General features: G+C 35.0%; 2 protein-coding genes across 11 annotated transcripts; both read left to right on the top strand.

Moving 5' to 3' along the window:
- The first annotated feature begins 5879 nt into the window (after positions 1-5879).
- Positions 5880-6403, top strand: LOC118482689 (cysteine-rich and transmembrane domain-containing protein WIH2-like). Its single transcript, XM_035978296.1, has 2 exons — positions 5880-5970; positions 6066-6403. The coding sequence occupies exons 1-2, from the start codon at positions 5922-5924 to the stop codon at positions 6401-6403; spliced, it is 387 nt and encodes a 128-aa protein (XP_035834189.1). The 5' UTR covers positions 5880-5921.
- Positions 6404-12844: 6441 nt separating this feature from the next.
- Positions 12845-18374, top strand: LOC110884760 (peptidyl-prolyl cis-trans isomerase PASTICCINO1). 10 transcript variants are annotated; one of them, XM_035979121.1, is made up of 13 exons: positions 12845-13038; positions 13229-13288; positions 13422-13519; positions 13631-13753; positions 13935-13967; positions 14101-14159; positions 14271-14355; positions 14446-14604; positions 14695-14752; positions 14901-15025; positions 16231-17740; positions 17818-17878; positions 18108-18367. In XM_035979121.1, exons 1-10 carry the CDS (start codon positions 12954-12956, stop codon positions 15017-15019), a joined length of 879 nt encoding a protein of 292 aa, XP_035835014.1. In that variant the 5' UTR covers positions 12845-12953; the 3' UTR covers positions 15020-15025; positions 16231-17740; positions 17818-17878; positions 18108-18367. The 10 variants fall into 10 exon arrangements, with proteins under 10 accessions (XP_035835014.1, XP_035835012.1, XP_035835017.1 ...); XM_035979119.1 differs by having other exon boundaries at positions 14901-15505; positions 16016-17740; XM_035979124.1 differs by having other exon boundaries at positions 14901-16373; positions 17693-17740.
- The last annotated feature ends 6889 nt before the right edge of the window (positions 18375-25263 follow it).

The following is a 25263-nucleotide window of genomic DNA, read 5'->3' as shown; positions in this document are numbered from 1 at the left end:
CTTTGAATTTCTGTTCCAAAGCTTGCCATATCGACTGTGCACTATCATCGTGCTGTAGCAGAACTAGAATATCCTCTTTTATCGCTTGCTGCAGGATGCTAACCATCTTCTTTTCTGCTTTGAACTCGACCTGTTCCGCATCTGTAAGACTGGCAATGGTCTTCAACATATTCAACCCGTCTACCGGAGGAACATACTTCCTTTCGATTTTTATCCAGCACTCTAGATGGTTTGCCTGCACCCAATTTTTGAATCTCCCAGACCATCCTGAATATTCATCCAAACTCATCAATTTAGGTGGTTTCTGCATCGTTCCAAGTTCGTTTTCCAGATTTACATTCTGAATGATGCTAGCAGGACTCTGAGTAACTCCACCACTACCCGCAAACATGTTGTAAAAATCTTGGCTTTCCATTTTCAGTCGTAACGAAGAAATTTTTCAAACAGTTTTGAATAAGCGAACCACACTGGCTGAATAAGCGAACCACAGTGACCTTGGAGCGAACCACAAGTGTCAAATAAGCGGATCAAAAATTTGTTTGAATAAGCGAACCCACCACTGGACTCTGGAGCGAACCAGAAAGTGTACTAAGAGCGAACCAGAAAACTGTCTTTTGAGCGAACCACAGATGAACACTGGAGCGGACCAGAATTTGTCGTTCAAGCGGACCAGACGAGCGAACCAGCAACTAAAATAGACATTTCGAGCGGACCAGAACTAAAATCAGGAGCGAACCAGCTTAAACTGTACGTTGGAGCGGTCCAGAAAAGCGAACCAAGAACATGACGTAAGCGCGAACCTATTTCACGAGGGTTTTTGGGTCACTTTTAGGCCGTATTTTGACCTGAATCTTTCGAGGGTTTGTTATTAGTGTATTTCACACCTGTTGTCCAAATCTCAGTCCATTTCCACCGTTCAAACAGTCCAAATCTACAAAAGTCCGTGTAAAAAGCTTCGTATCTAGCAAACTAACTCGCAACTGGCTCTGATACCAATTGTAGGATCAGTTTTGACCTCTCGAGTGAGTCAATCAGAGCTAGTGCTTACTGAAAATGTGGCGGAAACACATTTTCAGCATGATACAAAGAAAACCGTAAAAGAATGGAGTAGAAACAGAGAATTCACACTTAAAATACTTTTTCTTCACTTGATAACGCTTGTCGTACGGACAGCAGTTCGACGTGGAGTTCCAGAAGACGTTACAAATGAAGAACACACCGGGGGTATTTATAGACTCGGTGGTCCGCTCATGTGACATGTCCACAAGAGCGGTCCAGACAACTAAGCTGGTTCGCTTTTGTGGACACATGCCACAAAAGCGGACCTACAACATTAACATCATAAATTTACACTTTAACCCCCTGAACTTATACAAAATAACCTATCTGGACCCTATACATTAAACTAGCATTACAAAGACGCAGGCTTTAGACATTGTGCATCAACACTTCTTCTACAAGAACCACCAAACCCTAGCTAAGGTTTTAACCACGTCCAGATCTTACACAACACACACTCCAACATATGAATCTGATATGTTCTTCTGGAGAAGAATAACAGGAAACCTCCAGACAACACAAATCTTACTCTAGATCTTGCAGCGGAAACTCAAACCAGGACTCAAGAGCATACTATGCTCTAATACCATGTAAAGAACAATGGTATGAACAGAGATGAAACAACAACACAGATATAACGACAAAAACGTGACAAAACTCTTATTAAACCAACCCAAAGATTTACCCCCCCAGAACCTGAGATCTTACAAATAATAAGATCTCTAAACAATATAAGATACAAAGATACACTTGATGATCATCCACTGATGATCATCTAACGTCGAAGATTAATCTCTCTAATAGATGAGAGATTATACAATGAAACAAACAAGAATAACAAACCCTAATTACAACCACAGAGAACAAATGTGAGAGATGAATGATTTGTACAGTGAGAGAACAAATGTGAGAGATGAATGATTTGTACAGTGACACAGATCAGTTATATACTGGGATCATCAACACTTACATCCAGGCCCCTCAAATGTTACACCGAGAACCTTGAACATCACCAACAAATGTTATAAAGAAGGACAAGTCCTTAAAAGTATATAACATTTCCACTTTAACCCCTCAACATTAGTTACCTGCTCATAACAACTTGTCACAAACTTTTGTAATAAACATAATGAATTATCTAAACATATGAATGACTAATTAGCATAACTGTGATTTTTAACAAGTAAGTCACTCGTATCGTTTATTACATTAAAAATAAAAAAAAAACAAGTTACAATCCACGTTATCACTCGACGTTAGCATCAAATAAAAGGGAAAAGGAAACAAAAATCCACATCACCACAGTTACCTATGAAATAGATGAAAAAACCCTTAATTTTAATAAAAAGTGAATGTTGAGTGACCTGATTGGAACATTTTTTAAATTTTAATGACCTAATTAAAACACTTTTAAAACTTGATTACTATTCTACAAAGTTACCCCTATAATATTTGTGTATATCAGGTGTATGCCTACACCCCACGCTTTATGTCATAGCCATTTGCAACTAAATGAGTTGGGATGCCCGGACACGGTCGTATTAACCCCAAGAGTTTATGTGATCAAGCAATACGGATTAAAACAGTTTATTTGCATTTCTTGACAATATTAGCTCTTTTGCAATACCCGACCAAGTGGCTAATGCCATATCCCAACTCTTTATAATCAAATAGGCTAAAAGTATTTACTTGTGCTAATCTTTATAAAAGCAATGTATAGCACAACCGTATTCAAATTATATTCGTATAGGCGCAATTTACCGGAGGCTTTCTAGTATGGAATGAACGGAAATATTATCCATCAGAATGTTAACGGGTCATATATAGGTCTTTAACCTTTGACCAGCTAAATTTTGGAATACACTCGGTTTCGCTAGATTAAGCGTTGACCGGATAGAATGTGGCTCATACCCGTCCGAGTGCAAGACCTCGTGTAATATAGGTTTATTAACCAAACATTCTAATTTGAAATGACTTTGAAGGGGTTTGACCCGATTCGACTAGTTTATATATTTTATATTATTTAAACTAGTCATACGCGTAAATACGGTATCAGGTGGTCGAATAGGTCTATGACTAGTCCGACAAGTCAAAACATATTTAATAATGTTGTATGATCAGTTTTGAGGTCAGAATATAGACCGTATAGATTTAAAACCATTTTTACGCCAAAAGGGCATTTTTGACCTTTTATGATATATTTATTTGACTTGTCAATTGACCTATCAAACGTTATGACCAGAAGGTATAACCTCATGGGGGTATTCCCTATATTATTATACTCACATAATCAAGTTTGATTGAATTCTAAGGCTGACCAAACGGGTCAGAATCGAAAGTTAAAGCAGAAGTAAAATTGTTTGACTTTCAACTAACGAGTTAAACATGATAAAACAAGTCTTATAATGTTATATAAACTGTTATAATGTTAGAACTTATAGTTTTGATACTTAAAGGTTCATGTGCCGTAATTTGCAAAATCTGCGTTTTTTACTTTTATTTTATATATGTTTAACTCGTCATTTCGCCTACTAAACGTGGTGATCAGAGGTTGTAATCACAATGGATTAACACATTCATGATTACGATGACTACGATGACGCTGCAAAGTTCAATTTGAACTTTAACTTGACAAGAACGGTGAGAACCGAAAGTCAAAGCAAAAGTCAATTTACTTGACTTTCGGCTAATAACTTGCCAATAAAATAAAATAGACCAGGGAGAACACTTACTAGCGTTTAGGAGGAAGATTAGAACTTCAGAAAGGAGGCTTCCAAATAATAGAAGCAAGCTCCATAAGTGTTTAGGAGAAGAAATGAATGGTGTGGAGAATAAGTGCAACTTTGGTGCCTATTTATACTAATCAAGGAGTGAGGAGGTGGCAAGTGTTCTTAGGTGTGCTTAGGAGTTGATTAATGGCAGGGCATGTGTTAGAAGGAAATGAAAGGGTGATAAAATTGTGAAAGGTGGCATAATATGCAGCAAGGTTGCTGCCAGCAATTAGCTTGCTGTCAGCGCACCCTTTGCGGACCGCAAGGGATATGCCTTACGGTCCGTAAGAGGACCAGGCGTGCAGAAAGTTTGAATACCCCTTGCGGACCGCAAGGGGTTATGGTTACGGACTTACGGTCCGTAAGGACTTCCAGAAAAACAAAATCTTGGTTTTTGGTAGATTTAGCCCCTCAAATTTATATCTTTGCCCTTTATTTATCATTATAATCTCTCTCCTTCAACATATCTGAATTATATGGAGAGATTTTAGACACGTGTCACGTTAGGATTAGATCTATATATATCACGTTGTTACATAAGGCACGCGAGAACACCGTCTCGTCGGTCCCATGGGTTGCCGCTTCTCGTCACCCTTCTTGCCGATCGAGATAATTTCTCTGCACCAGTGGCGAAGCCAGAATTTTTCTATGGTGTCAACTTTTTTTGGTATATGGATTTATAACAACCCGATGTCACAATTTTCGGGTTAGTTCTGGTCGGTTCGGGTTAAATAACATATTAAAACCAATATCATAATAAAAGTACAATGTTCTTGTAAAAAACTCATGTTTAATCGTCCTTGACTCATTTCTTTGATAAAAATATCAGAATCAATCATTCCTCTCTCTTCAGTTCGAAGTTATAACGTAACCAACCATAAGTTACACAATTGTCACTCTTTTCCACTTATGTTCGCTTCGTGACTCTTCAGTTCGTCTAAGGCGGGTTTTTATTTTCTTTAGGTTAAATAGCTTGAATTAGTTAATTAGGCATTTAATTGGTTACTGGGGTAAAACTTAAAAACAGGACATTGGATTTCAGTGGTTTAAAGTGAATTATACATTAGATGGAATTAAGTAATTGGGCTTAACTAATAAACTATAAAAAAATATTTAGGTAACGTGTGTTTATATAAATTTTTCTTTAGTAATAACATATATATAGTTTTTCATGGCACGGAGTCAATTATCTTTTTAATAAAATCAGCGGTGTCGATCATAAAAAAAATGATGTCATTCGAAAATTTTATATTACACGTTCTATATAGCACACGAAATATATTGCACGTTCAATATAACACACACAGTTATATCCTCTCTATGTTGCTCCGCCACTGCTTCCCACCTAATTACAAACACATCGAGATTTACCTACCTTTTAACGCAAAAGTTTAATTCAAATGCAATCAAATCTCACCACTTATCTAAAAGGTATGATCTAAATTTATGCTCACACTTTTTTATTTGACCTCTTTAATCTTTTGTATCTATAAAATAGAGTTAGATGTTATTTTAGTCTCTGTGGTTTGTATCATTTTGTCTGTTTAGTTCAAAGGTTTCATTTTTTGTCTGTGGGTTCAAAAAAGTTTCACCGTTGCCATTTTAGTCCAGTGGTTAACTTCATCCATTATTTTTGTTAACGAAAAGGGTAATTCGGTGATTTTATATATAATTTTTGCTAAGTGGAAGAGCAATTCGGCCATATAAATGACCAAATTGGCCTTCTTGTTAACAAAAATAATGGATGAAGTTAACCCAGTGGACTAAAATGGCAATGCGGAAAACCTTTTTGCACCAACAGGAGAAAAATAAAACCTTTGGACTAAACTGTCAAAATAACTCAAACCACATAGACTAAAATTACATTTAACTCCTATAAAATATATGATCTATGTTTACTGTGTTTGCCAAAAGAGACCCGGTGGTAATTCTTTTTCATGCATAAATGTTTGTAACGCGTGAAAGCCGATGTTTAGTTGTTTACATTAATTTTAGAACCAACCCCCAAAATCGGAAAAATGTCCCAAAACACACCCACAACAACAAAACACCAATCAAATTTTTAAAAATCCATCGTCCATTCATATCATCATGAGTCATACCAACCAAAGCCAACCTCCCGTCGTTGCTCCTCCAAAAGGTTCCTTATAGATTCAATTATATTATATGGATGATTTTGAATTGATTTTTGTACCATTAACCTAAAAATTAAGAATCAATTATTGATTGTTATAGGTGATTCGGTAGATGAACAGACCAAAGGCATTTACCCGCCACCGGTAGATGAACAAAATAAAGGCATCTACCCGCCACCGGTAGGATACGCACCACCAGGAGGGTATCCACAACAGGGATACGCGACAGCAGGGTACCCACCGCAAGGGTACCCACCTCAAGGATATGCACAAGGGTATCCACCTCAAGGCTATCCACCACAGGGGTATCCGCAAGGGTATCCTCCGCAAGGATATCCGCCGCACGTGTATCCACCACATCCGCAATATACAATGCACTATGTTCCTCCTCAACAACATTACCAAAGCAGCGGTTTCATGGAAGGCTGGTATTATTGATCATTCCATTTTTTTAGATCTATACTTTGGGAATGGGTGTTATACATTGTGATTAAAAAGGATTGCATTATAATAAGTATGAAATTCGTAAAATAGGCAGACCATAAGTAGTAATCATGTAATTAATTTTCATAATAATAGGAAACTTTAAAAGAAATCTTTGGAAAAAAATATTTATAATATAATTACAATATATAAGCGATAACTAAAATAATGTACACTTCGAACTTTCTAAAGTAGTTTTAAGACATGCACTTAGGTGAAAGGATGTCATATACCAAAGGTGCATGGTACAATGAGCTAAAACTATTTGAAAAAGGGTGGGATAAGGCTTAAGGATCATAAAGTCCTGGGTTTGATTTCACAAGGGATTTTTTCAGATTTATTGGGTTTACTCATGAATTGGTGTATAGATATTATAGCATAGTGGAGATAGATATGATCGTGTGGTTGCGCTGATGACACGATGATACTTTAGTGGTCCACCAGTGATCCAAATTTATTGTTAAAAAAAATAAAATAAAATTAATCAAACCTTGTACAATGAAGTTTACTACTATCATTACTATTATCTTTGGCATGGTTGTTTTATACCACTTATATTTTGAGACTGGTTGTAAATTGTTGTGAGTGGATGAGATAGAAAAAGCAGAAAAAATTACTGTTCATCAGTAAATTTGGAGGGGTTACTGTTCCCCTCTATAATTTTTTTAATATTTTTTGAAAGTGGTTGTGAGTAGAGGAGAGAGAAAATGTACCATTTACAATCAAATCTCTTAGGCCGGAGGGTATGGAGGGTGCCACCTCACCGCCGATAGCCCCCCCCCCCCCCAGGCGCCACCACCCATACCCTACAAGTTAAACCGGGGCGCTATGCTTCCTACGCCACCATGTTAACGAATGATTTTTGATTTTATCGAGGGGAGATGGTTAGTTAAAAGGGGGCGCGCGCTATAATTAAAGGGTGCTTTATCCCACACCGTGCAAGTTAAGGGGAGGGGCATTAAAGCCCCCTGTGTGACGTGGCGCTGAGGTGACATGAGGGCTTTATCCCACACCCTCTAGCCTTACTCTATCTCTATAATTACACTAAAAAACACTACCTTTTATCTCTCCTTTTCAATTAAATAATATTTTTTTATACTTTTACCATTACCTTTTCTCTCTACTCCACCCACAACCACTTTCAAAAATACTAAAAAGTTATAGAGGTGAATAACATATCCTCCAAATTTACTGATGAAGAGTAACTTTTTCTATTTTCTCTATCTTCTCCACTCACAACAATTTACAACCACTCTCACAAATATAGAAGTTACACTCACATACATGTAAATAATCCATTGTGAATGCTCTTAGTTACATCTTATGTTATTCTAGATTACTATACCATATTATATTGTATATGTAAAAAATATTCGGAGTATATAGGTCTCAGTTGGAGTAGTCTCTCTATCCTTAGGATATAGAAATTGTTTGTCTTCGTCCCACTCTACTCAGTCTCTATAAATAACTTTGCTATAGGTACTAGGTATGTCTGTTTGTTTGTTTTGTGCAATTAAGTGAGCTAATGACTTGATTCGTTCCATTTCCAACGTGTAAGTATGAAATAAGCAGCGGTGGACCAACAAATTTTCAATTAGATGGTCAATTCAGAAATAGTTTTTACATTAGCCTCACTACTTTGCGGTCGATAATTTAAGGAGTTAAGCTATAAGAAAATTATGACCCCACCAATACTCCGCTAAACACAATTTACACTTGAAGAGTGACATTCAAGGGGTTAAAAAACAGAAAGTCAATTGAAGCGGATTCCGACATTAAACCTCTGATATAGACTCAAGTAGTCAAGTGATTACCCCTTCACTGCCTTTTGACGGTTAATGTGTTCGATACCCATATATTATTAGTTCCCATGTGTACATGACGACTCTAGTTTAATGAACAGAAAAAGTGACTTTTGGGTGTGGGGACAAAGCACCATATTGTTGTTTTCTTCATAACATATGGTTGCTATATATTATGTTTCACTCTCAACAAATGCAACACTACTATATATAAAAGTAAAAATTCTAAAACATGTTTCCTTTCAAACTTAAAAATCAAGTATTGTATGTAAAGATCAAACGTTTTATTTTCTCTTGAAATGTTAGAAGCTTATAAAAATTACAATATATTTAACAAATATTACATTTGTTAAAACTTAAATATGTCAATATTTTGTAAAATGTTGTATATTTCATAGAAAGTTGCAGCATTTTTAAGGCATGTCATATTTGTTAATGTTTAGTTATAACACTCTCTTTAAGGCATGTCATATTTATTGATTATTGTCCCTTTTTTACTTGTCAGTATTTGATTGCAATTTGGCTAGTCAGAAGTTACAATGTTTACTAAACATATGGGACATACATTTTTACACCAATGTGGCTTTAGACCTAATGCAACATTTGTAGTACTACAAAACTTTATGAGTTTTGTCTTAGGTTCATTTTGTAGTAGTGTCTCTTTAGTAATCAAGTACATTTTTCTTTAAATTAAACACTTGTGATGCATAGTAAAAAATTTAGGTTTAAGTGGAGTTGAGGTATACTTTAAATATACATGCGAATTAAACATATCTATCACTTAAAATGTATTGTAATAATCAGTGGCGAAGCTTGAGCCGAATGACGCGGGGGGGGGGGGGGGGGAGAGGGAACGTATATACCAAAAAAATTCTATACGAAAACTACATAGATAACACTACTGAGTGAATAGTTCGGAGGGTCCCCCCCCCCCCCGGGCCCCTTCTATAGTTCGTCCCTGGTAATAATATGCATGCATCCGTAATTAGCCTAATTGTTGATTGTTTCTGACATATTGTTGTTGACGATGGTGCAATGTTTGTGCAGCTTAGCCGCATTGTGTTGTTGCTGTCTCTTGGATTGTTGCTTTTGAACCGGTGAATTTCCACTAGCTCACACACCAACACACCGTGTTTGATTTCATATTGCAACATCTTTTTTATCATTCTGCATTTGTCAAAGACAAAGATTCACACACGACCATAATATACTTTTGTCTCTGTTGGGACTGAATTCCAAAACCTCTTGATTCTTGGGTCATCTCAATGCTCTCAGGCTTCTTTCGGTGTTCTATCAAAGGAAATAACTTGGACATGCAAATAAAAACATGTCTTGATATCTTTTAGCATGATTATAATAGGTTTGTAAGGTATGAGATACTTCTCATCAAATTTATTTGAAAATGGCATTTGTCTAACCCTAACGTCTATGGTCTTGTTATGTTGCATGTGGTTCTTTTTTTTATCTTTGTGGCAAGTTGATTTGTTTGTTCTACTATTATTATGTGTGTTGAAGGCTTAACTTAGGCTTGTAGTGCAAGTTTTGTAATAGAAAAAACATAAATCTTTTTAAAAAACTTTAATCGTTATGTGGTTTGTGTATATTTGTAGACTAGGTTATAATTACGTGTATTACACGAGTTGAATAAAATATAATGTAATATCTTAACATATCGCTAATGATCTCTAGATCAAGTGGTGGAAGACTTGCATATCTCTTGAGAGATGCAGGTTCATCTCTCACTTGGTGCAGAGTGAGGCACTGGTGGGCAATGATACGAGACCCATGGATACCTGGGTTGGATCCTTGAGCCAAATGAGTTTTACTGGTAATTTCAGTGTCGTGCCTACGGGCGGGTGGGTGGGTTACTGGGTTTTACCCGGAATTGGTGGTGGACTCGAGTTACTCTTGGAGTACTCCATTTGTCCAGTGGGTGTCTCGAGAGTGCTCGGGATTGATTTTGTTGCCCGTTCAAAAAAAATTTCTTTAACATATCTAATCGTCAAGATATGTTTTCTTTCATCTTTTAATCCCTAATTTTCTAGAAAACTAGGGAGATTTATACGTAGAAGAATTTATTAAATTTAAAAAGTGTATTTAAATATTATTGCTTTTTATATCAAAAATATTATAAAATGTTGAAATCAAAAAGTTATTTTCCCATCAATTTATTTTTTATTTTCCTTTTTAAGGCAAACAACTTATATATACACAAAATACCTCCACACAGTAGATAACTCGTTCTTAATTAGAGTTTCGCAATATAAAAAGCCAACTAAAAGTCAGAAATGTGGTTGCAAACTTTTCCACAAAAAAGAGATTAAATTGCGTGTTGACAAATTCAATCGGTTTGAAACACTCAATCTTGACAAAATTTTTGAGACGAACTGTTAATTATGGTTTCGGGAAACGATAAACCATACGAAATTACCAACCGGGTGGTTGGTTGAATCGGCCGGTTTTAACAATTTGATGGTTCGAACCACTTTTTATTTTCAATTTTTGAAAAGTTATAAAGATGGTTTATGTAATAATAATCCACAACTTAAAAAACTAGGAAATGTATAACCGGCTTCAACTTTTAAACCCTCGGCCAAACCTAGAAAAAACCAAACTATATGAATCTTAAAATAGACTACCAACTTGCTTTAGTTTGGGCCGTTCGATCCTCTTTCAATGGTTTATGAACTTCCCTAAAGTCAAGGAAACAAAATAAGCAATATTTTTTTTATATAATATGCATCATTTTCATTAAAATGCCAGAGCAACAAATTACAAACAAGTGGCTGGTAAACGGGCAACAAGCTGCGCCACAACCCCCTTTTGAATTCCAAAACCAATCCTACTAAAGACGAAACGACCCTTAAAGATTGAGAGATTACTATTCACAACCCGTTAGACCCTGTTTAGGAATTCCATGGCCTCCGGGGCTAGGGAACCAAATGTATCAAAAGTGAATGGGATAAACACATGTTGATTCTCTAAACAAGCCTTCTCGTGTTTAGCGACCTTGCTTGATTCCGCCTTCAACACAGCCTGGCCAACAACAAACCCATTATCCCTGAGCCCAACAAGAGGGGACACTCCTGTAAGGTCCACACAAGCGTGTTTTCCCCTGGCCTACCCAAACACAAGAATATCAGCTGGTCGAAGAGTAGACCTCCCATCGAGTGGATCCGTCAGAAAGTTCACCGGAGCTTCTTTTTTTGCCGAAATCCTTGCCCGCTTTAAAACATCAAACAGAATATCTCTTACCAAATCATGCCTGTATTTAAAACCAGGCAACTTCTTACAATGAACTGCATGCTCGCCAAAAGTATCTAAACAAACCTTGCGGCAAACTGGACAGGACTCATCAACCGGAAACAGAGGGATCATTAGCAATAATTTAAACCCAATTATAGAGAAAACATCTACCCAAAAGAACATATATGACCTTAACACAATAATAATTTATAAAGGAGGAAATGTTGGATAACATGCAGTTATGAGTTGTTGATAATTAGTGAAATCATGTATAAAACTCGTATCCTGGATACTTCCCGAAAGCTTTATTTATTTATTTTTTTCCTACAAGTAGCATGAGTTGCACAAAAAAACTTATTTGGGATAATCCAATAATTCACTCTCGTTTTAGGCAATAAACTTGGAGCAAAACATAAAGAATTGTAAGCGTTTTTAGATGTATTTTCTAATTATTAAGACAAAATTCCCTATATGTGTGTATAACATCTAAATGTTTTTGTCATAGGTTGTCAGATTTAAATAAAAAGTTAGTTACAACATCTATACCCTTTTAAGTTTTAATAACATATTAACACTTTTTTTACATTTCTCACAAGAAGCAATGCATACCGACTTATGTACATTTGTACATGGTCATAAATTGCATTAGAATTCTCTTGGTAATTTTAGTGTTATCGACGGTTTTTAAGGTATTGGATTTTTAATAGAATATTAACATGATTTGTTGAATCTGTTGTTAGCTTTTTAATAAAAAAAATGTTCATTGGATAAGCAAATAAAACAAAAAAGTAAAAGGAGAGAAAATGTACACAAAAATAACAATTGACCAAAATACCCTTATTACAATAAAATATTAATAAGCATATAAGACAAAAAGAATTTGGCACGTGTTTTTTTCTTTTTAATCTCAATGATCCAATACAAATGATCAATGGTGGAAAAGTAGTTCATACGGTTCTCACAACTGGGGGGTTGTTTTCATTTTAACACATCCCTATATATATAGGGTAGGGTTCTAGAGTGAACATCAGTGTATTTGCGAACTGAGTGAACAAATACTGGCCATTGATCTACACACGTGTATGGCCAGGATTAGTTCACTTAGTTCGCAAGTTACACTAGTGTTTACTCTTGAACCTAATCATATATATATATCTATATATATAATAAATAAACAAGGTTTGGGACACGTGGCACTACATGGTGCAACCTCACAAAATTTTGGGCGGGAAAACGTGAGAATCTTTATATTTTTACATGGCATCCGAATTGGGACAATCAAACCCGGTTTTTTAACCCGGGTATATAAGTTATCTAATAAACCTAATTCTCTCAAACCTTCATTCACAGCTTCTCCTTCACGTTTCTCATTTGACAACCCTAATTCTTTTGATGCCGCTGCAATTCCTCTTACCTTTAACCTCACGTTGTAACGGTGGAACATTAAGAACCTGCAAATGCTTCATATCTTTGGATCCCAAAACCATCGATTTGTCTCAACCAAGTCTTTTTCATGTTTGCTAGATGTTTTTCAAATCACAGGTAAGATTGTTCTTGATTAGGATTTTTTAGTTTAGTACTAATTGTTCATTTATTTTGACTGGGCGTTTGATGTCTATATGTTTCAGATTCCGTTTGTGAATTCATTGTTCTTTTATAGTTTGGAAAGGATTTCGTTTTGTGCGAACTAGGGTTTCATTTGGTTTAATTCGATACGGTGTTATTCGATTAGGTTTGATTTCATCTTTTGTGACAAACAATTCGATTCGAATGCTCGGTTTTGTTTCATTAGGTCTGATTCGATTTCATCTTTGTCACCCTACCTTTATATATGATTTTATCTTGGTTGCAGTTTCAACCAACTACAAATATCTAATAAAAATGCTTCTTGAAATGTGATGCGCTGTTTTATTTGTTTGTTATAGGCAAAGGCACTCCAATTAGGCAGGTTTTGGGTAAGAGCAAGATGATATTAGGGCTGCTAGAAGGAATTCCCACAATGTTGAAGGGTGAAGTTGCAGTGGTAAGTATCGGAGTATCGGGTAGTGGTCATAGTTTAATTTCATGGTTCAAATTGTGATTGTTGTGTTGGTTGTTATTGATCTTTAACATATATATTTGCTAACAATTTCAGTTAAAAATGAAGCCTGAATTGCACTATGGCGAGGATGACTGTCCAGTTTCTGTTTCAGATAGCTTTCCAAAGGATGCTGAACTTAATTTTGAGATTGAGCTCATCGAGTTTTCTAAAATCAAGGCAAGAACTACAGTTCGTTATTACACACTAAATTCGCACTATACATGCCTAACTTTGATGTGACACTGCTATTTGCAGCACACACTTATAAGTATTTTTTCTTACGTTAGTTTAGTAGTTCTTTTCTCTATTATACTTAGTATCATAACCCATATTTTTTTTCTATGTAAACATTCTTCAGGATGTAACTGAAGATTTGGGAATCTTGAAGAAGGTATATCTAATTGTGTGGTTACAATAGAACAGGGCATCACACAAGATACATAAAAAGTGTGCCTTTCTGTAAGTAGAATTGTTATTTATGTTGAAATTGGATTTTTTATTACACTATTCCATTCACTGAACAGGTTATAAATGAGGCACAAAGTTGGGAAAATCCAAGAGATCTTTATGAAGTAAAAGCCAGGTTCATACGATGTCATCTCTCTCTCTCTTACACACACACACTTGAAGGAAATCTAATTATTTCAGAAATAGCCGTGATATTAATATACTTGTAGACAATGGCTGATTTCAGAGTTTTAGCCAAGGCGGGGGACGGACAACCACTTCAATTACCTACGACTGGCGAACCAATCATGTTCACATTTGGAAAATCCGAGGTTTCTTTATTAACATACATTCTTATTTGTCTATGCACAAAATAAGATTCGTGTATGCTCATTATGGTATTCGTCATATTGCTATGTTAGGTACCTAAAGGTCTTCAGATGGGTATCGGAACAATGTCACGGGGAGAGAAAGCAGTGATTTATGTAACAAGTCAGTACTTAAGTCAAAGCCCTCCGATACCTTTTGTAGAAGGTATCGAAGAAGTTCACTTTGAAGTGGACCTTATCCATTTTATTCAGGTCCGCAAATGTTTTTTTTTCTTAGTTAGCATGCATCTTTTCATTTGAACGCTAATTCTGGTATATTTCCACTTGTATATCGTTTTACAGGTACGGGATGTACTAGGAGATGGCCGTCTAATAAAACGCCACATACGAGACGGCAAAGGTGCTATTTCAGTCCTTATTTGATTATTTCTCAGCTCTTTTAGCCATTTTTTAGCATATGATGATGTTATTTGTGCTAATTGTTCTTTTGAAACAATTAGGTGAATTTCCTAAGGATTGCCCTCTTTAACAGTCGCTTACGTGTGCAGGTATCGACACTTTAATGGTTGTTTGTTTTTTAATCATTAGAGGAAAAGGAAAGCCCAGCGATCAAGCACCCCCGCCCCAAAAGCGGAGACCGGAGAACTGCCAGGTTGTTGAGGAATAAAAATAGGTAAATTTATTTGTTTTTTTTATACAGAAATAAAAATATTTGGTTTACACTTGATGTGATTTAGGTATTCGGGTCGAATCAGAGCTTAGAGAGAATTAAATCTTCATAAATAAAAGCTAAAGTTATGTTTCTTGATATATTTGGTTTACACTTGATGTGATTTAGTATGTTTTTGTAGTATCGTTCCCTTCCTTTCGTTCCTAAGGGAACGATGATAAGTTAGTATTGAAATAATATTCAATAGGAACGGAAAATTTATAAAAATATAAATATTTTTGGAGAAAAAGCGGGTTGGGTCACTCAAATCCAAACTGACCTGTGTTAGCTCGTGCAAAAATTGCGTGTTTTGACCCGTTACCAACCTTGCTTTGACCTGCGTTAATTTGCCACGTCTAGATTTGAGTTAATCACAGATGCTTGATTGTGTGTGCTGGCAATCGGATACAACTGTAGCCAACTTCAGTCATTGAACCTAGGATGGTTAGTCGGTTTTGCGTTATTCGGGTTCGGGTTAGTTAGGGTCGGGTTGTTCGGTTTTCGGGTTTCGATGTAAAATGAAAAATTGAAGTTTTTTTTTACAAGATATCATAAAATTCATATTGCTACTTTAAAAATATCATCAAAGTTCAAACTCTATTTGACAATATGCTATTATAATATTTAAAAGTCCCAAAACTTAATGTTTCATATATAAAAGACTCCAAACCAAAACACTTCTATAAGAAAAAAACAATAAATGTTCAGGTTTTTTGTCGGGTTTCGGTTTTCGGGTCGGGTTTTTCGGGGTTTTGGTAGGGAAAAAGTGACCCGATAACCGAACCATTTAAAGTTCGGGTTGGTCGGGTTCGGGTTTCTCGGGTTTGGGTTTTTCGGATATTCCTTAATTCGGGTTCGGGTTTCTCGGGTTTGGGTTTTTCGGATGTTCCTTAATTCGGGTTCGGGTGGCTTTGAATTCGGGTCGGGTTTCGGGTTTTGGATAAAAATGAACAGTCCTACTCTCAAGGGTATCATAAGGCTTCAAGCTTTAGTTCGTGGCCACTTGGTTAGGAGACAGGTTGTTGTTACTTTGAGATGCATGCGTGCAATTATTGAGTTCCAAGCGTTGACTCGTGGCCGTATGGTCAGACTTACTAATGGTCAACTGCTTAAAAACAGACTTCAACAACATTTGCGGTAATTCCCTCTTCTTTATTATCTTTAATTAGTTCGAGTGCTAGCTTAATGCCTGATAAGCTGAAGATTCAAGAATTAATGCGGAATCAAATGCATCAAATGGTGAGGATAAAATCAAGCTAGAGCAAGCTACCACAAAAGCACAGCTGCACAGGCTGCTTTCAGGGGCTATTTGGTAATATTATTGAGCTTGATTTATTTTTTTTTTCAATGGAATATGCTGAATGTTTAGGGTTTGTTTAAGTTGTTAACTTTATGTTATTATTAAAATTGGTTAGCAATTCATAATACACTGAGCGATAATATAACATAGCTCTTAAGTTGCATTGTAGGGGATAACATTCTCTCTAACATCAACCTTATCTGTTAAATCATAAGCAATTTCCTGAAGTTTTTAGATCTTAAGTTTGTGGTTCGGGGGTCTAACTAATAAATGGGTATCAAGTTTCAATAAAGTTTCTGCTTTGCATAGTGAACACATCCTACAGTTTTTTTGCATGTTGTTTGACTTTTGTTAACCATAAGACCCCGCTACCAGAAAACTCATGGGACCCGCAAATACCCTGCTAAAAAACAGGATCATGAATCTTTTAACTCGTGTTTTGCATGTTGCTGGACATGTTTGGCATCTACACGTGTCTCATCTTTGTATATCTCCATTCCACATTTACTTTCATTCTTTTCATGGTTATGCAATATTATGCCTTAAATCGTGTTTTTACATTATTGAGTCTGTTTATCTTTTATACGCTAAGTAATTAACCATACATGTTCTATAAAGAACATTTCGGGCTCTCAAGTAGGGGTGTTCATCGGGTTTTTTCTTCGGGTTTCGGGTTTTTCGGGTGGGGTTGTTCGGGTTTTTGTCTAGGAAAAATTGAACCAATAACCGACCCATTTAAAGTTCGGGTTAGTCGATTTTGGGTTATTCGGGTTCGGGTTAGTTCGGGTCAGGTTGTTCGGTTTTCGGGTTTCGATGTAAAATGAAAAATTTAAGTTTTTTTACAAGATATCATAAAATTCATATTTTGCTACTTTAAAAATATTATCAAAGTTCAGATTTTATTTGACAATATGCTATTATAATATTTAAAAGTCCTAAAACTTAATGTTTCGTATATTAAAGACTCCAAACCAAAACACTTCTATAAGAAAAAAACAATAAATGTTCAGGTTTTTTGTTGGGTTTCGTGTTTCGGGTTTTTCGGGTCGGGTTGTTCGGGTTTTTGGTAGGGAAAAAGTGACCCGATAACCAAACCATTTAAAGTTCGGGTTGGTCGGGTTCGGGTTTCTCGAATATTCCCTAATTCGGGTTCGGTGGCTTTGAATTCGGGTCGGGTTTTGGATAAAAATGAACAGTCCTACTCTCAAGGGCATCATAAGGCTTCAAGCTTTAGTTCGTGGCCACTTGGTTAGGAGACAGGCTGTTGTTACTTTGAGATGCATGCGTGCAATTATTGAGTTCCAAGCGTTGACTCGTGGTCGTATGGTCAGACTTACTAATGGTCAACTGCTTAAAAATAGACTTCAAGAGCATTTGTGGTAATTCCCTCTTCTTTATTATCTTTAATTAGTTGATGTTGACTTAGGTATTTAATGACTTTGACTTCATACGGCAGGTCAAAATTGTTGTTTGTTCTGGGTCACACTTCTGAAATATGGAACTACATTGGGCATGAGGTACAAAATATTGGAATTCAAATGGAGTAATTAAAAAACAAATTTAGTATACCTTGTGGAAAAAAATATTTATTTAAATGGGTGATTTCCAAAAGGGTGTTGTGGGGAAAGAAAGTATTTATTAAAATGGATGATTTGAAAATATTTACCAAAATAGGTATTTTATTACCAAAATAGATATTTTTATTTATTAAAATAGGTGTTTTGAAAATACTTTTTGTTTTAACAGTATTTCGTTGGCTTGTCAAAAAAGGAAGATAACTTTGCTTCAAGAAGTGTGCCAAGTTCTGGATGCAAAGATTGACTAGAAGGCATTGGTCAAAGAAAAGCAAGGGAATACTATATGTTGTGGCACCATTTGGACAACGATGGCAAACGTACTAATAAAACCATAAATGTAGTTTATAAAGAAGTATTTAGGAATTTGTGATTTTCATGTACTCACTTATCAATAATTTTTTATTTCAGTATCATTTTTATACGTTTAAATTGAAAAGTGATTTCATAACAAAGTTTATCTCTATCCCAGTAGATATTATATGTTTGTGTTAAGCCACTGTGCCGTACTCATCTTATGCGGCTCTGCGTCGTCCTTCCACCACATGCCCTTTCAGCAACAAACATAAAATTTGCATGTTATCCGATTCTTTTCCTTCCAACCTCTCCTAAGAAATCGTGTTTGTTAGCTGTTTTATAGGCTAGGAGTTGATATTTCATGTTATTCGTAAGCCAATATTGAAATCTAATGTGATTGTGCATATCAAAATATATCGTGTTTGTGTGTTTCAAAGGTTGGTGATGGTGGTGATGTTAAAGCCTTGGAGAATTCATGATAGTTTTTTAGTTTTTGGTACATGTTAAGTGTTATAATAAAGAACAGACCCAACATTAATAAAGTTCTAATAATCTGTTATAATAAATATATATATATATATATATATATATATATATTTTTTTTTTTTGTGTCGTGGGTCATTCAGTGAGGCAAGTTTCTGCCTCCGGTTCTTGCCCAAAGTTTCTGACCCTACTCGCAACCCTAATTAATAACTACAACTTTCAATTTAAAACAATTATAAATCAATTTTTCTTCGCAACCCTAATGACTACAACCTTCAATCCAAAACATTTATAAAACACGTTTTTGACATAGTTCAATGAATATAAAGTAAAATTTCCTACCCGCGAAATTCGCGATTAATATAAAACAAGTTTGTTTTTCCTCAGTATTACATTTTATAAATGTTTACTTCTACTAGGCTTCACGTCTGACTTATATTGGGAAGGAAAATGAAACTCATTCTCATGCATGGACACTATATAGACTATGACATGATGTTTTGCATCATGATCGATGTATGACTAAAGATAGACATAATGGTTGCAAATATAACACTTTGGTGTTTGTATGCTTTTAAAATAACAAAGATAAGCCTCTATTATCCCATAAATATATCATATATGCTGATATAAAATGCCATTAGAAAAATTAACCTATATATAAATTTGATAAAAGTTACACTGCTATATTTTAACATATGGTAAAAAATATACTTAAGTACATTAATTTACATTATGATAGTAAATAAATATAATATATGAGTGGTAATTATTGTGCCAAAATGTTATGTTTTTATTAATAAGTGTAAAATGCACGGATAGTCCCTGTGGTTTGGTGAAATTTCACTTTTAGTTCCCAACTTTTCAGAATTACACTCTTAGTCCCTGTTGTTTGACAAGTTGTTACTCGGATAGTCCTAAAGCGGATGAAGGTTACTCGGATAGTCCTTGTGGTTTGACAAGTTGTTACTCGGATAGTCCATGTGGTTTGAAAAGTTGTTACTCGGATAGTCCTTGTCATTTCGCACCCACTTAACCAGAAAAACTAACCTCCATCCGTTTTGGGGACTATCCGAGAAACAACTTGTCAAACCACAGGGACTAAGAGTGTAATTCTGAAAAGTTTGGGACTAAAGGTGAAATTTCAAGAAACCACAGAGACTATCCGTGCATTTTACTCAATTAATAATTAGCTTACTAAATTATAAGAGTTATAATTTGCATTTGTTTTTTCGTAGATTGAATTAGGAGGGCATAACAACAACACTAATAAGTTTTATTTAATAATCATTTTCTAATGTTTGGTAGAGACGTCTTTGAGAATTTACGTACCCTATTCGAGCTTGAAGAAATGTGTCATTCCGTAATGTTTTATTATTTTTTTTAAATCAAATTATTACCGGGCTTAATAAACCTAATGCCAAGTGGGCTAAATTCTAAACCTTGATAAACGATTTGTAAATGGACCTATATTGGAATTGTTATGTGTTTACTATTTTAAAAAAATATCTACATATACATATATCGGATTTTTTTTTTACAAATCATGTGCCCCTCGAAATCATGGGCCTTGTGCGGAGGTCCTCCCCGCACACCATCAAAGCCACCACTGACGTATGTGTTGCGAAAACATTTTTATACAGAGATCTCATTATGAATTAAAAAGGAATTAGTTTTACATGAAAACTTTGAATACATATGGAGGCAAAGTTGGGATACTGATGAAACCCAACAAAAAATTTGTGGTGGAAAGGGAAACAAGAAACTAAAGAGGTTTAAAATGTTGTTTATATACTTTTGATTATTGAAAATTATTTTTTTCTAGCCCGGGATATTCCCGGGTGATAGCCTAGTATATATATATATATCTATATATATATATATATATCTATATATATATATAAGCCGGTTAACGTACAATACATCTTATCCTACATTATATATGCGATGCCCACAGTCGTACGATCTTCAATCAATCAAACGAGGGCGAAACTAATTTATATGATTAAATTAATCATTTTAATATATTCAAATCATAAAGAAAAGGTTAAAATCGTCATTGCGAGCTCATACATCTCTGTAACTGACCGGAGATAGTTCAAAATTAAACCCTAAATCAAATTCAAAAACCTGCAATTCTCCTTCCCCAACCTCCCTTCGTTCCTTATGGTGCGATTTCATCATACGATAATAAAAACTACTGATTTAGGAGTTGTAAGGGACAAACGGGACAAGACTAACAACGATCGACCAGCAATCAAAGAAGATGAATCCAGGTTATTGATTATTGTAATATGCGAATTCTGTGTTTTGAAAACTGGGTTTTTACAACATGCGAAATACATTTGAAATAGTAGGTTATGTCTTGGTTATGATTTTTATAATACGCGAAATAGATGAAAACATGGTTTGAAAACATACGAAAAACATTTGAACTACTAGGTTATGTTTGATTATTGTGATATGCGAATTCCAGTTATACATTGCATATAGGTGTGGTTTATTATAACATGCAAAATAGATGAAAACATGGTTTGAAAACATGCGAAATAAATGTGAAGCTATTGTGTGTGCTTTATTATAACATGCGAAACAGATGTGAAAAAATAGTCTGGTTTTTATAATGTGCGAAGTTTGGTTTTTAGTTACATGCGGTTTTCTAGAAATTGATGCTGATGATGAGCTTCATATACCTATATCCACATTGATCAAAGTGCACAATAAAAAATTGTTAATTGAACATTATAATTATTAAATATTAAAACCTCTATATAAAGAAAAAATGAATTAATATCGATGTGACTGTAATGTGACTTGTAATGATCACTTTTAACATAAATACTATAACTTACCATTACATCTAAATAATAAATTTACTATTTTAATATAACACTCAGAGATAACTACCTTCCAGATTAAGACACCAAAACAACACACACAAAACACATACAAGAAATAGCCGGAAAATACAAAAAATGTCTTCTGATTCTGAGGAATTGAAGAACATTGCAATCAAAGAACTATTGTCAACTCGCACGTTGACAGAAATGAGCACCGATGTCAGCTCTTCTCACCTGATTCTTGATATGCAGGGAAAGGTTCTTGCCGAAATAAAGAAAAATCAAGGGAAAGACTCCTTGAACAACCACCGTCAAGCTTCAGAGACACCGCATTGGAGCACATTAAGGAACAGTCTCGAGCTGATGACTTGGTCTTCTCTTTTCTTTAAGAAACTAGGTTTTATTCATCTTTTTATTGTCTTTTGTTGTGTTAAACAATACTATTATGCTTATTTTGTATTATGCTTGTTTTGAATGCTTATTTTAACTTCTGATGGTTGTAATTTTAAACACTTTTAATTGTCATTAAAGTTAAAAATTATGCTTATTTTATATGCTTATGATCTTGCAAATGTGTTCTAAAAAATCGCGTCACTTAAATTTATAAATATCGCATGTTGGCAACACATACAAATTAACAAAAATCGCATGTCATAGCATGGAAACAAATAAAATTGCATGTTACAGTAATAAAAACCTCATGTATATAAATCGCATGTTTAGCACGTAAAATCGCATGTTCCTATAATAAACCCCATGTTTATAAAATCGCATGTTTATCGTATAAAATCGCATGTAAAAACTAAAAAATCGCACGTTTTTTTAATCCTCATCTTCTGAAACCTCTTCCCAAACATCTTCTTCATTGCCATCATCACTCTCTCCACTATCATCTTCGAACTCATCTTCCTCTTCGTCAACTTCATCTTCGACTTCGTGGACTTCATGGCTGGGATCTTTGTCAATCTGGACTCCCTTCATCTTCTTTTGTTTTTTACCTTTCAATACCTCGCAAGTCCGAATATCATGACCTTTTGCATTGCATACACTACATGTCCTTGTCCTCTTCCTTTTGCGACTAATCATTTGTTACTTCTTTGATTTAATCCTTTTATGTGAGCCACGACCTTTGTTTCTTATACCAGTTGGGACACGGACAATAGGCGGTGCATCAGTTGCTGGTTATTGATAACCAATTAACTTTGAGAACCGATCAAACTTTGGATCAATCGGCTTGGTTATGCAACTCTGGTCCACTTTTTATTTAATCTCCTTCATTTGATCTCTAACTAGAACGAGTTGATCAAGGTCAGTAATCAAATTGCTAACCAAATACTCCCCTGTATACATGATTTCACAAGCAATCTGTTTAGCCTTATATTGTTCATCCTTTACATCAACCTTTATCTCAAACGTGGAGTTTAACTAATTCGGAACAACATCTTTTATCCATCTCTTCATAACGTATTTGTTTGGTATTTCTTCAAGAAAAAAGATGTGTTTACATATTAGCCCGTACTGTTCGAAACGCAGACAACTATATTGCGTAGTTACATCTTCTTCAAGTTTCTTGAAACACACCTACAGACATAAAAAAAAAAACAAAATCAAAACATAAAATCGCATGGGTGGGTGAACAAAATCGCATGTGTAAAAAAGGGTTTCTTGAAAAATAATTTGAAATCGCATGGGAGTTCAGCAAAATTGCATGTTGTAAAAACGAATGTTTTTTCGTAAGTAATAAATGTATTTTGGCGGATCCACGGCGGCGAGCAAGGTTTGTGACGGTACACGAGTAGAGAGCGACGAGGGATGTTAGTGTAACATCCCGAAAATACAAAACTCTTAAATTCCAATCATATTACTAATAAATTAGTAAAATAAAATAACTAGGGATGGGACTAACCTAGTTAGTTTATTACCTATGAGTAGTAAGAGTTAAAACATGAGAAAAACTAAAGTTGAGGGACCAATTGTGTTTAAGTGTAAACTAAGAATACTAAAACAAAACAATTAACTCACAACACCATTGTTTGGTGTTGTTGAGATCGACCAGGAGACAGGGGCGAACCCAAGCTCCCCTTCAAACCCTATACTCTCTTAAATCATACAAATTAAAGTCAAGATCTGTCCCAAATCAAAATTCAAGCTGAGATTAGTGATCCTCATCACAAGAGGATTACAAGGTATGTAAAATTTGATGAAAACTCTCAACTTGAAATTCTCATAAATTCGGGAAATCTGAAATTTAGGGTTTCATGTTTGTTTTTATGATGGATTAAGAACAATATAGTGTCTAGGGACAAACCCTAGACAAATATGAGTTGAAATCATGTGTAATTTAGAAAAATCCATGAACACCCTTGTAGGTGATTAGTAGGTTATGTAGAAATTGATAATCACTAGGAAATTTGATGTTGTTCTAGTGTAAGTTGACAATTGTGAAGCGATTCCAGAAATATAGAAGCTAACAATCAGGTAAAATGGTTGATTGATGTGAAATTAGGGCTAAGTGACAAGCTAGAGACTTGATATTTAATCGTGTAAAAATCTGCCCATAAAGTGTTTGTGAAAATGCCTCAAAGAAGGCTTAAAACTGAAATTCAAAGTTAAAACGCATAATTATGATGTTCTGGTGTATTATGCGAATTATGATTTAAAGAGAGTTCTAAATATGTCATAAATGAACTCTATAGGAAAGGACGCAAGAGCGTCAAGCGGACAAGCGAGTGGCGAACCACGTTTGAAGGGCCTACTTTGAAGGTATGTAACTTGACTCGTTACATTTGGGTAAAGTTGATATTTAGCATATATATAGTTGAATTGTGGAATAAAAGTCGAGTTGAATTAAAGCAATGATGATTGCTATGTCGAATGGTAGGCCAAAAGTTTGGTTAAACTTCGTTGGTAGTCATCAAAAATGGAGGATCCCTTAGATGAGCCAAACGGGTCGAATAACAAAATAAGGCATGACGACGCATTGTAGTATTGTTACTCAACCTTTGTTATTGTTCATAAAAGTCATACTAGCATATGAAAATCGGAGTGTTGGTTGGCTAAAATGAGAAATCCAAGACTTTGGGTTTGGGCGAAATAACTAAATCAATCAAAATACAATGTTGCAGTGGCTACCGTAAATTACGGTATCCACCGTAATTTATGGTAGAGTCCAAAAGTTTACGGTGGTTCTCTCCTGAGTTACGGTGGACCAGAAACATAAAACGACTACCGTAACTTACGATAGATACCGTAAGTTACGGTAGAACCTGAAAATTTGGCTAAGTTTTTGTATATCATAGTTAAGTAAATCCATTTCTAAACGTACTTTTGATTAAACCATAATTCCATGAATTCTAATACTAATGTTTAATGTAAACATTTCAGTTTCTAGGTATTCAAGGATTACGGATGACGGTCAAGCAAGCTTTTGAAGAACCAAACACGAACTTTTGAAGCTTCCGCATAAATTAACTCTGTTTAAACAATGTTATGATGTAAACCGTTTGCTAAACAACTTATGGATGTATTAAGTAGTCGGTAGATAACTAATGTTTGTTACCTTAGAACTTGGTTCTTGAAACTAAGGCTTTAATTTGGACATCTTTTGTATAAAATCTTATGAATTATTACTAAATTCAAGTAGAAATTTTAAGGGTGTTACAAGTTGGTAATCAGAGCTTAAGGTTGTCAACAAAGTGTTCGGTTCAA

The sequence above is a fragment of the Helianthus annuus genome, chromosome 10, assembly GCF_002127325.2.
Source record: "Helianthus annuus cultivar XRQ/B chromosome 10, HanXRQr2.0-SUNRISE, whole genome shotgun sequence".
Classification (NCBI taxonomy): Eukaryota; Viridiplantae; Streptophyta; class Magnoliopsida; order Asterales; family Asteraceae; genus Helianthus; species Helianthus annuus.
The sequence above is the reverse complement of the archived record's forward strand: the minus strand, read 5'-3'. Positions and strand labels throughout refer to the sequence as shown.